The 13373-nt window shown below is 43.8% G+C and overlaps 1 protein-coding gene across 1 annotated transcript in view; it reads right to left on the minus strand.

The window, feature by feature from the left end:
- Window positions 1–2347: 2347 nt before the first annotated feature.
- The window catches only part of NCKAP1L (NCK associated protein 1 like), a 418971-nt gene continuing 407945 nt past the window's right edge, over window positions 2348–13373 (minus strand). Inside the window, exon 31 of the mRNA XM_075337171.1 lies at window positions 2348–4064. Within this exon, the coding sequence (XP_075193286.1) occupies window positions 3945–4064 (120 nt within the window). The 3' untranslated portion in view covers window positions 2348–3944. The remainder of the gene's footprint in view (window positions 4065–13373) is intronic.

A 13373-nucleotide genomic window follows, 5' to 3' on the forward strand; every position in this document is an offset into this window, starting at 1 on the left:
TTTTGCAAACCAATCAAGTACTGATCCAAACCCAACATTTCGAACTTTTTGGTTAAATGTTTGTTTTTTCCAATCCCAACTTTATCCCGCCAAGGATCGTACAATTTTGTAATTTTCCTATCAAGATCACTCATCTCTACACATAACCTAGGGGGCCGGGGCCTGAAAAAACTGCCGTGGACCTGTCTTGGATTAGTCATCTGAGATCCATAATCCCCAGACAGCTGTTCAAAGTTTTCAAATGTTTGCTTTGAAACGTCAGTGATTTAGAGCGAAACATACATGGCTGTAATAAAGTAGTCAGTGTCATGCAGCTCTAGGCTCTCTTTAAAGGTAATATGTAGTATACACATGTACAAAGAAACATACAGTTTCACACATTTCAAGTTGATGTTTCCAAAGCAGGTAGAATGGTCAAGTGATTTGACAGCCTTGACATAAGTCAAATTGTGACGGCTAGTTGGCTGGGTCACAGCATTTCCAAAATAATGTCCAAAATAATAGGTGGTGAGTAGTACCTACAAACTCACACACCAAAATAAACAGTGTATACTTAAAACCATGATATTGCACACAAAAATGAACACGGTCCAGGGCAAATTCCCTTTTTTTGTCCTTTCCTATCCATGGAGGTTGGCACCCTAATAAAGCAATCTGGCACCCCCGCTCAATGGCGGCTAGAACTCCAAAACTCTATACTAAGCTACTAATACGTGCTGCTGTCGTAAATGGTGGGCATACAAATATACACAGTGGCAGATCCTATCACGAGGTACCCTCTTTATAATGGTTATACTGCCCCACATAGGGTAAAAATATACTAGATCCTAGAATCATTAGTCACCATATTGACTGGGGATAAAGTCAGATGAAGACAAATTCAGGAGCATCCACCAGAGCCACTAGTACATGCTTCCAGTCTTCACAACGGGCACATACATACAATTAAGCGCCCTTCTATATAGTGATTTCTCTAAACTGATTATTAATAGTATCTCCGGGGGTGCTAGCTCACTTTTTTAAGGTGCCAACCTCCGCGGATAGGAAGGGAAAAAATAGGGAATTTTCCCTGGGCCCCTTTCATTTTTGTGTGCAATATCATGGTTTTAAGTATATACTGTTTTTTCATATGTGAATTTGTAGGTATTAATAAAGATATTGGTTTTAAAGGGCTTTGTTGGTATAACGTACCTGATTCCTTTGTGATATATTCCTTCGGTTTGACATACATGTTTTGAGTAGAGCAGTGATAGCACGTAGCAAAAGTGGTCACAGAATGGAAAACTGATGAACCAGCAACCAGTCATTGTAGCTCAAGTTCCCAGACCAATATGTAAAAAGGAAATGCAACAGAGGCAGTGTGATGATCTGGATAATTGTTCTGTTTTGAAACCTTGGGTCCTTACATTCATAATGATGGAACATTTAACATCTCCCTATATATTGCACAAGCCACGATCAACCCTACGTGGCAACGTTATTCCCTAATAGCAGGATAATGTGCCCTTCTGAGCTGCAAAAGGGTTTAGGAATAGTTTGAGGAACGTGACATTGAACAGAGGCTACGCTCACATGAGCGTATGAATTGGAGGAGTTCAATGCGAGAACACCTTGCATTGCACTCGGACCAATGTTAGTCTATGCGTGAGAGCAGTTGGTCAGCTTTTTTCTCATCCAGAGTCTAGATAAGAGAAAAGTTGAAGCATGCTGTGATTTGTTGTCAAAATCATCCGAGACTCGCCAATACAAGTCAATGGGTGCAAGAAAAAAACGGGCATCACACGGACCATCCTAGTGACATCCGTTTTTAAGGATACATTACTATCATGTAGCAGAGAGCACTGTAAATGGTTCTGTAAATGAGTAATAACTGCTGAGAAAAAAACGGTTTGCACACTGATAGCACAAAATGGATGACAAGTGAGAAAGAAATAGTCTTACTCTCCTGGATGAGAATGGGACCGTTTTTCATTCGCTCGTATGACTCCAGCCTTAGGGTAGGGTTCCACTTATGAGAGACTCGAGTGTATCTCGCATCGCATCTCCTGGGATGGCTTGCGTCTCTCCCGACACGAGCGGGTCAGCTGCATCTATTTCTATGCAGCTAAGATGCTCCCATTGGGAAAGAGGCAGGCCATCCCGGTGGATGCGATGTGAGATATGCTCGAGTCTCTTGCACATGGAATCCTACCAAAAAGGTGATAATTTCACCTTCAAATTTGACAGATCTCTATCGAATCGCGCACCTGTGGGATGTGCTGGAGAAACTGGTCATGGAGGTGACGGCAGCAACATTATACAATACAAACTTAAAGGTTGAAGAACACATGACACTGTTTATACTGTTTATATTATATTTCTTTATTATTGACTTTATATGATGATTTGAAAAGATTTTCTTATGTAGTTATCACATTATAATGCAAAGTGGATTTCGCATAGATTTAGGAAAAAGGATGTTATTCAAGTGGATGTGTCTCATTGGATGTAATGTCCTATTTGCAGACAAGACAATAAACATTTTATTATAGTTTTGTGACAAAATATATAGTACAACATTTTATAAGTTTATAAGATGAAATCCTTAGTCTTAGGGGCCCTTTGCACACTACAACATCGCAAGCCGATTACTGCGATGCCGAGCACGATAGTCCCCGCCCCCGTCGCAGCTGCGATATCTTGTGATTGCTGCCGTAGTGAAAATTATCGCTACCGCAGCTTCACACGCACTTACCTGCCCAGCGACGTTGCTCTGGCCGGCGACCCGCCTCCTTCCTAAGGGGGCGGGTCGTGCGGCATCACAGCGATGTCACACAGCAGGCGGCCAATAGAAGCAGAGGGGCGGAGATGAGCGGGACATAAACATCCAGCCAACCTCCTTCCTTCCTCATTGCAACCGGGACTCAAGTAAGATGATGTTCCTTGCTCATGCGGCTTCACACACAGCGATGTGTGCTGCCGCAGGAACGAGAAACAACATTGCAACATTGGTCCTTCCCAAATTATGGAAATGACCAACGCTACACTGATGATACGACTTCGATGCTTTTGCGCTCGTTAATCATATAAAAAACGATTTACACACTACAATGTCGACAGTGACGCCGGATGTGCGTCACTTTCGATTTGACCCCACCGACATCGCAGCTGCGATGTCGTAGTGTGCAAAGTACCCCTTAGTTTGTAGGTCCCATGGGTGATCCTTCTCAAGGACTCCCTGATTAGGACCACGCACTGCACAGCTATTCTCAGAATGACACAGGATATAAATCAATAAAGCACAAGTTATTCTACACTTTTTCCCACAAACCTATATATCTATTTTCTCAGCGTCTCCTGCTCTACACCATACTGCTTACATATAGCCCTGTATGGTCACTGTGCGGTTCACTTATCCGCAAAGCCGTTGTATACAAGCAGATTACACAGCATTAAAAACAAATAAACGTGGCTCTTTCCAGCTCATCAAATCATTGATCTCAGTAGTACATTTTCTCAGCCACTACAATATATATCATTTAGTACATGTAACCCTGTGTATTAGATTTCAGTGAAGTGTCCAGAAAAACAAATGAGAAGACAGAAAAACAATGACAACTTTGGCATTTTAAAAGCAATGCAGCGTGTGATTTACTCTGGCTGCAGGCAACTATAATTGGCAGCAAAATCCTTTGTGTTTGCTCTGTTGTTATTATTTTGCCTTTCGCTCTTGCAGAAAACACTGGTTTGGTTACTTTGTTATTAAAAGTGATATAGAAAGAATCTCACAGCGGGAGTTATTTGGAAATGATAACATTATTCTGCACATTGTACTGGGTATATTGTGAGCCTGAAGGGTTTTTCATCATGGATGAAGACAGAAGGTTGAGCAAGCAGTAGGACCCTACGAGGTGGTCACTTCATGAAGGTATATGAATACAATAAAAGGCACATAGTAAAGTCAATCAGGAAGACATTAAGGCGGGAAAGGTTCGGTGGACTTCATGATAGGCATTGCGGAGCAGCACATAGGGAAAACAGGATTCCAGCATGTCTACAGTGAGGAACGAAGACTCCTCCACAATCTGAAATACAGGAAGACATACAGGTAGTTAGATGTAACAATAAAACAAACAACATTGTTTCCCCTTCAGTTAAAAAAATTGTAAAATCTAATCTACCCTTATTTTTCCATACATTTTGTTACGGACTCTAATTTTTAAAGGGAATCTGTGAGCAAGTTTTTGCTATCCCATTTAAGAGCAGCATTGTGTCCATTGATTCCAGCGATGTGTCACTTAAGGGGGCTTTACACGCTACGACATCGCTAATGCGAACTCGTTGGGGTCACGAAATTGATGACGCACATCCGGCCGCATTAGCGATGCCGTTGTGTGTGACACCTATGAGCGATTTTGCATCGTTGCAAAAACGTGCAAAATCGCTCATCGGTGACATGGGGGTCCCTTCTCAAAAATCGTTACTGCAGCAGTAACGAGGTTGTTCCTCGTTCCTGCGGCAGCACACATCGCTCCGTGTGACACCTCAGGAACGAGGAAGCTCTCCTTACCTGCCTCCCGGCCGCTATGTGGAAGGAAGGAGGTGGGCGGGATGTTACGTCCCGCTCATCTCCGCCCCTCCGCTTCTATTGGGAGGCGGTTCAGTGACGCAGCTGTGATGTCGCTGTGACGCTAAACGAACCACCCCCTTAGAAAGGAGGCGGTTCGCCGGTCACAGCGACGTCGCCGGGCAGGTAAGTAGTGTGACGGGTCTGGGCGATGTTGTGCGGCACGGGCAGCGATTTGCCTGTGTCGCACAACAGATGGGGCGGGTACCCACGCTAGCGATATCGGTACCGATATCGCAGCGTGTAAAGCGGCCTTTACTGGTCTGTTTGCTGCAGTTTTGATAGAATCACTCTTTTCTCTGCTGAATACTGAGCTCTGTATAACCCCGCCCACACCAATGATTGGCAGCTTTCCGTGTACACGAGTCACTACATGGGCAAATCGAAAAACAAGATAATCAAACATACTAGGGTCAGGTACCAGGAGATCACGTCAAGATTAAGGGGATAGACAGAGGCGTAGTCAGGCCACAATTCCGGGATCAGAATACCCGGAGTATAGCGGATCAGAGCAAAGGGCAAGGCAAAAAGGATGGTCAAATAAAGTGAATGGTCAGGCAGCAAAAGATTATTTCCCACAGCACAGATACAAGAGGCCTACTAGCACAACTGAGCAGAAGACTAAAGCAGGCTTTACACGCTGCAACATCACTAGCGATGTCGCGAGTGATAACACCCGCCCCCACGTCGGTGGCGCTTCATGCGGTGATCGCTGCCGTAGCGAACAATATCGCTACGGCAGCGTCACACGCAATTACCTGTTCACCGACGTCGCTGTTGCTGCCGAACAATCTCTCCTTTAAGGGGGAGGTTCGTTCGGCGTCACAGCGGCGTCACTAAGTGGCCGCCCAATAGAAGCGGAGGGGCGGAGATGAGCGGCCGGAACATCCCGCCCACCTCCTTCCTCATTGCCGGCAGCCGCAGGTACGATGTTGTTCCTCGTTCCTGCAGTGTCACACATAGCGATGTGTGCTGCCGCAGGAATGACAAACAACCTGCGTTCCAAACGAGGAACGATTTTTTTAAAAATGAATGACGTGTACATCACAAACCATTTGACATTTGACATTTGTCATTACTGATCGCAAAAAGGTGTCACACACAACGACATCGCTAACGAGGCCGGATGTGCATCACCAACACCGTGACCCCGACGAAATCTCGTTAGCGATATTGTTGTGTGTAAATGGCCCTTTAGACAGGTAGTGTTCTGGGACTGACTGCTCAGCTAAATAGCTGGGTAATTACCAGGAACAGGGAACATCTGTAAAACCCAGAACCTCCCAGTCTAAGATTTTACAGCTGAGCTGTCACTGAACACATCAACACCTCAGCTCCCCACAGATTGAACTGATCTGTCAATCAGTATAATGACAGCGCAACACACCCAAAATCTATAGTGCATATATGTACATTATGCATAGGCAGAAAACTGTCAATCAGTTGTGAAAGTAGGGGTATACAGAGCTCATGAAAATGAAGGACTATATATCAGCAGGTTTACTAGTTATCTAGTGAAAATCTCCTGATGATTAAACAGTGATTTTATCAAAACTGCAGCAAGCAGCCCAGTAAGGGACACACTGCTGGAATTGTAGCTTCTGTGTCTTCTATCAAAATTAGGTGACAGAAACTTAGTAACAAATTCTCTTTAAGAATATACAGTATACACAATATATACAATACTATATCTCAACATGCAATCAACCCTCGGGCTGAAAATCAAATGCCAGCCATTAGTAGGTTATACATAGATACATATAGCATAAACATCACTAGACAAAATATTTTCGCTTTTTTTTTTAACACAGTAGGTTGTCTCCTACCACACATCTTGGTGATATGCGAGGACAAGAGAAAAGGTAAAGAAAGGCACATTTATATTCACCTCTATAAAAACCAACCTATTCCCTGAATTTACAGGACTTATCTATGTTCATGTCTATTTTCACACATGGACGTGATAATGGACAGGTGCTCTATAAAAAGTACCGTTTACTGCTGCAAATTAGGAAGTCAGATTAATTCACCCCTTAATATTAAGCCTGGTATAGAAAGACTGTACAAAGAATGCCTAAGAAAGGATAGTATCCACCTACAAAGTTTACTTGACCCAATGGATTATCAATACTACAGTAGTTAATGCACAGTGAACCTATATATAAGATATCATGATGGGAAACCAAAAAGAGTTCTATCAAATAATGAACCAGATAAGATATGATTCAAATAAAGAAAACCAATAATGTCAAAATGCTATCCTCTATCATCGGGTTGTGGAACAGTATATCGCTGGGTTGTGCAAAGCGACATGAAGATATTGGCACAAACCGGGTCTATAGTGCAGATTCCAATGATGACAAGCGGGGTGGATGCGGAACCCACGCGTATCGCTGCTCATAGCAGCTTCATCAGGGGAATGCAAATACATTGACACACTGATGAAAACTGAATCCAAAACACTGAGGAATAACAGTCTGTGTTTTTACATACATGAAAAATCACACATGTCTGAACGAGGCACAAATATTCAAAGATGTACTACACATCAACTTTTTCGCAAGATACCCAAAGCAGTAGATATCAGCATCAGCTCTTAATTCTTCTAGCTACATTGCTTGCATATTTGAGTTCAATGGATATTACTGCACCGTCCCCCAATACCTAACTATAAACCAGTCCTGACCTGAAGACTTAGGGGTGCTTCACACATAGCGAGATTGCTCCTGAGACCGCTGCTGAGTCACGGTTTTTGTGACGCAGCAGTGACGTCATTAGTGATCTCGCTGTGTGTGACACTGAGCAGCGATCTGGCCCCTGCTGTGAGATCGCTGGTTCGTTTTTTTTATTGTTGCTCTCCCGCTGTGACGCACAGATCGCTGTGTGTGACAGCGAGAGAGCGACGAAATGAAGCGAGCAGGGAGCAGGAGCTGGTTCTGGCAGCTGCAGTAAGCTGTAACCAGGGTAAACATTGGGTAACCAAGGTGGTTACCCGATATTTACCTTCGTTACCAGCCTCCGCCGCTCTCACGCTGCCTGTGCTGCCGGCTCCTGCTCTCTGCACATGTAGCTGCAGTACACATCGGGTTAATTAACCCGATGTGTACTGTAGCTAGGAGAGCAGGGAGCCAGCGCTATGCAGTGTGCGTGGCTCCCTGCTCTCTGCACATGTAGCTGCAGGACACATCGGGTTAATTAACCCGATGTGTACTGTAGCTAGGAGAGCAGGGAGCCATCGCTAAGCAGTGTGCGCGGCTCCCTGCTCTCTGCACATGTAGCGACGTTATGATCGCTGCTGCGTCGCTGTGTTTGACAGCTAAGCAGCGATCATAACAGCGACATACAAGGTCGCTGTTACGTCACAGAAAATGGTGACGTAACAGCGACGTTGTTGTCGCTGTCGCTATGTGTGAACCTAGCATAAGGGACCTTATTTTGAAGACAATAATATATTAAACTTTATTGTGATTAAAAGAAAACACAGACCTCGGACTTATCATGACATTCACGGCTATAATTAAACTGTAATTCTCATTTCAAGATTTGTAATTTATAAAACTAAAACATTGTAAATATATAACTAAAAATTATATATACACCACAGAATTTATTATCATGTTGTAAGTCTGTTATTATCTCCCATGATAATGTAATAGAACTAAACAGGGATGTGAATAGACCATTATTAACCATGTAAGCCTCACTCTGGACCAGTCTTTTCCTAACTCCAGTCCTCACGGCCCCCAACAGATCACGTTTACAGGATTTCCTTAGCATTGCACAGATGATGAAATTATTATCAAGAAATTAGAAATTCCCACATTTTCTCTCACATGTACAATACTAAGGAGATCCTGAAAACATGACCTGTTGAGGGCCCTGAGGACTGGAGCTTGGTAAATATTGGATACCATGATAAGAACAGATAAGCATATTGAATGTTAGGCTAAGTTCACACACTGCGTTTTTTTGACGCTGCGTTTTTGTGCGTTTTTGGCTGCTAAAAACGCACAAAAAACCCCCCGCGGCGAAAAAACGCGTCAAAAAACGCATTTGTTTTTACTGCGATTTGGTGCGTTTTTGGCTGCGTTTTGCTGCGTTTTTGATCTCTGCGTTTTGCTGCGTTTTTCCAATGCATTGCATGGGGGGAAAACGCAGAAAAACGCAGGAAAGAATTGACATGTCCATTTTTTTTTTCAAGCTCAAAAACGCAGCTTAAAAAAAAGTTGTGTGCGGACAGCAAAAATGAAAATTCATAGACTTTGCTGGGGAAGCAAAGTCATGCAGTTTTGAGGCCAAAAACGCACCTGAAAAACACGCAAAAACGCCGCGAAAAACGCACTGTGTGCACATAGCCTAAAAGGCATATTCTGTACTTAGAACGTGACAATGCTAGGATATATTGCCACTTTATGATCCTCAGTAGTCCGTCCTCTGTGATACCCACCCCCTAAATCTTGTGAATCAGGAGCCACATAGTGGATTCAATGCATCTTCCTTTTCCCTGTTTTTCCCTACACAGAGGCCTCCACACCACCATTTATACAGGGAACTGCACCACTTCACTGGGAGCGGCTGCAGAATCATACACACCAGGTAGCTGGGAGCAATGCTGTGTAGGGAAAATTGAATCACCTATAAGACTTCAGACCCAGAGATCTGACGTCAAACTCATTATAAACTATAATGTACAACCCAACTGAGAAAAAAAAGACATGGAATACAGATTCGCATTTTGTAAATCAGGGGAGGGCCATTAATTTTCCCGAGTGTCCACATGAGAGACCATGACTGTTGTAGCGGGCCGAACCAATGGGCTGAAATAAATTCTGCTCAATACTAAAGTATTTACACCACTGTTACTATAAGGTGACCTTTATTAGTGGATTCCTACCCTATTATGTGCAGGTGATCACCATGGTCTCAACACAGATCATGCAACAAAGTACCCTATATCATTATGTGTAATGGAGACTTGTGGTTCAAAGCACAATCATTATATAAGAGGTACCAAGAGCTACTCATGAGTCATGACAAAGCTCAGACACGTAAAGCGGTTGACCCAGGCTTTCATGATGGCCTATGTGGTGCCCCTGTGACCTCAGGTGCCACAGGGCATTGCATCCACTTAGGGTGTAATGTTTTCCTGAACTCCAAGGAACCAGCACCAGTATGCAAAAGCCAGACCAAGTTGCCCACCCCTGTCCAAGCCCAGGGGGGAGGAGTCAGTTTGGGGGAGGAGAGTAGAAACAGAGAGTTGAGGGTTGGAGGTCGAGCAGTGAGGAGCTCTCCTGGCAACCAATGTGGACTGTGAGGAGGAAAGTGAACAATTGCCGGTGGAAGTCAGACAGGACTCCCGGAATCGTGTGTGTGCCAGGTGCAGAAACCTAGACCAGGGAGAAGTTCCAAACCCCTAATAAATCTGCAAAGGGGAAGAGAAGGACAGACCTGAGTCTGCCCCACCAGAAGCCTGAGACCTAGCTGCAACAGAGTGAGCCTGGGTAGACAAGTGAGGAAGCCTACCCCAGAGAGGTTCCCTGCTGCAGGTGTGCAGGCCAGTACTAAGACCAGTGCAGGAAAGCGTCCCCCAAGAACCACAGGTCACAGGGACCAAATTACTAGGACACAAAGCGGGAAGAGTCTGCAGGGGAGAATACCGGTGTCGGAACCCAAGGAGAGAGGGATCCTGAGGCCCACTTTGATGAAAACCAGCCGTCGGTGCCCACCAACACTCCCAGTGAGTTAAAGGACTTTAAAACGACTTCCCTGTGCTGTCCCAGTGACTTTTGTGCACATACTTACACTGACTACTACTCTCATCCTCCACTGGAGCCAGCCCTACCCACGGAGGGCTTACCAACCTGCTGCTCATAATACCGGCCCCAGCAGGAGTGAAACACAGCAGCGGTGGCCATTCCACCTGGCCACACTACCATGGGTGGCGTCATGAACTTTCTCACTTAAACTATTCCTCTTTTATTGTGGAGCCACCCCAGGGCACGGAACCGGGCACCGCCACCAGTGATCTGTTAAGCCCAGGACCAAGTGACTGCCCCTGATCCCTGGTACTGCGCCCCCTAATAGCGTAGGGTGACACACCTATACTTAGGATTGGTCCTCAATACGTAATCCGTGGGGGTGCGATACTTGCTGCTGCCGACGGTGGCCGACGGTGGCCTGATGAGCTCTGATGCTCAGTACAGTTCCATTACCTGTACAGTGGCCATCGCTGGGTACTGAAGATTCGCTCCCTATTCAACTAACTACCCAGGCACTATGCAGTTGACTGAGCTGTGCAGCTGATTTGTCGAAGTGCAGATTGTCGCAACCTCACCAATATGATATTGAACATATCAGGAGTCCTCAACCTGTGGCTCCGAAACCTCATGTGGCTCATGTGCCCATGTTGTGTGACTTACAGCGGCCTGCCAGTTTTGTGCATTAGCACCAGGTTTATCAAACAACTATGAAGAGAAGGTCTTTAGATGGTGACTTATGTGAGTAGCTATACACAGAAGAGCACAACTTGATGTGTTTATGCTGGTGGAGTGGGCATGATAGATATAGAACTAATCTGTCACCCCCCCCTCCCCCCAAGGGAAGGAAGGGGCAGGAGTGTGATGGCAACACAGATAAAGACAGGCAAGGGAAAACCTCAAGCAGACTGCAAACTCACAGGAACAAACAGTAAGAGACAAAGGAGAAAAACAAGAGAAAGAAGGCAGCAACAAAAGGACAACAAGGGTTAACACCACAAATGCTCACAGCAATAAAGTACTACAACAAAGTACTACAAAGTAAGTCTGGATCACACTAACTCACCAGACCACTATAGCCTAGCTATAGTTGGCATTAATGGAATTTTCCAGCCAGCATATTTAGGAGGGGAGCGAATGTGACAGGCTCCCTCACAGCATGTGATCAAAAGAGATTGTAGGTAGTTGGCGATGCTTGCAAAAACCTCCTTGGGACATAGAGTCACAGTTAGTTAGTTGCCCGTGCTCCTAACGATAGATACCTAATCTGCAATGTCCTGCACATGAAGTAAGAGACAGGGCTATATCCAAAGAATTGTACTAGATTTCTAAATGTAGGTATTTGCTAATAATATTGTTATTACACCTACTACATATTGGAATAAAATCTTGGAGATGGGAATACCCCTTTAAAACTGGGTGCAATAGTATGGTGAATGTGCTTCATGTAAAAATACTGAAGGGGTAAGGTGGTGTTTTGCCAAGTATTTAAAGGGATCAGATACGGCTTTAAAGAAGGCGATTGATTTTATTATCATGATTAAATGATTACAGAAAATAGGAAATAGTGTGATATTGCATACACTTTTGCATAATATAAATCACAAAGGTAAGGTACTTACATTACACACCACATAAGAAGAAACTTCACCAGGAGCTACACACATCATCTGCCCAGAAACATCAGCTGTGAGAAGCAAAACAGCGAAGATAGAGAAACTCCTGGGATCCACACTGTTGTGTTATTGGTGTCCCCTCCACAGGTTAATAGGCTTCTGACTTCACTGTAATCTTCACCAGTCTATATCTCACTTGAAAACAAATTGTTTGTGTAACCAACTGTTACACAAACTCTAATAGGTTCCATTTGTCCAATATAGTATCACTCTTCTGAGTGGCCAACTCTTCAGATGTGAACCTGCACCAGACAAATGCGTCACCGGATGACACATGCCAAAAGCTCCTGGTTTCAGATGTTTTACCATACTATAAACACATGCACATTCTCAGTAAACATTGATAAGAAAACTGTGGTACTGAGTGATACTATAAACATGTATTTTCTCACTAGAACTATAATTCCAGGTGTCTGAGAAAATTACAGAAAAACAAGCTAATAGAAACTATAACTCTTGTAGTCTAATATCTTAAAGGGTTTCTTAAAGACAGACTTCCAATATGGATTCCCGATGGCCTCTAATATGTTAGCACTACAGGTGGGAAGCCCTGAATGTAAGTGCCTAAAATGGACAAGGCTTCCGTGTGTATTCTGTGGGGAAGCTTTAGTTGTCATTATACTGAAATAGTGATGCTGGTAGGTAGGTGTCCCTCGAAAGTGGCTTGTGATCATCTATCAAACCTGATTGTCACTTTTAAGGTAAGAAAGGTTGGAGTCCACGTACTAAGGATAGTCCATTAATATAAAAGTCCCGATCAACCCCTTTAAAACTCCTACATCTGTAAAAAATGAAGTATATAGATATACTCAACCGTTAAAATCATGCTTGTCATAGCGTTTCACTGCAAAGCACTTGACACTTCAGTGTGTTACACACCAATAAGTTGATAGTGTAATATTCTGCAGATAATATGGTTTCCTTGATCCATGCACAAGGTTATAATAGAAAATGTATTAAAAGTTAAAAAAAGCAAAAAAGAGATTGAAAAACATTACCGTTGTTTGACATGTGCTGGGAATACTGAGTAATGGAAGGATGATCATTGCTACATGAATGGGAATGTGGCTAATAAATAACCCCTGCTGTGCACTGATGAGAAGCTGCTTGCTATATTTCCCTCTAGACCATGAATAGTCCTCAGTAAATGGGTAATAAGAATTATCATGTGCCTACATAGATAGACAAATGAAGCAAGGTTTGGTAAATACATGTATTGATTTAGACAGCTTTGGTCACTCTCATCCCCACTGTGATAATATAGAGCTGCTCAGGAACAAGCCCAAACTTCATTACGTCTGTCACAGCGAGTGCACATCAGCGGAAAAAACCCTC

This window comes from Anomaloglossus baeobatrachus, chromosome 2 (genome assembly GCF_048569485.1).
Source record: "Anomaloglossus baeobatrachus isolate aAnoBae1 chromosome 2, aAnoBae1.hap1, whole genome shotgun sequence".
Taxonomy (NCBI): Eukaryota; Metazoa; Chordata; class Amphibia; order Anura; family Aromobatidae; genus Anomaloglossus; species Anomaloglossus baeobatrachus.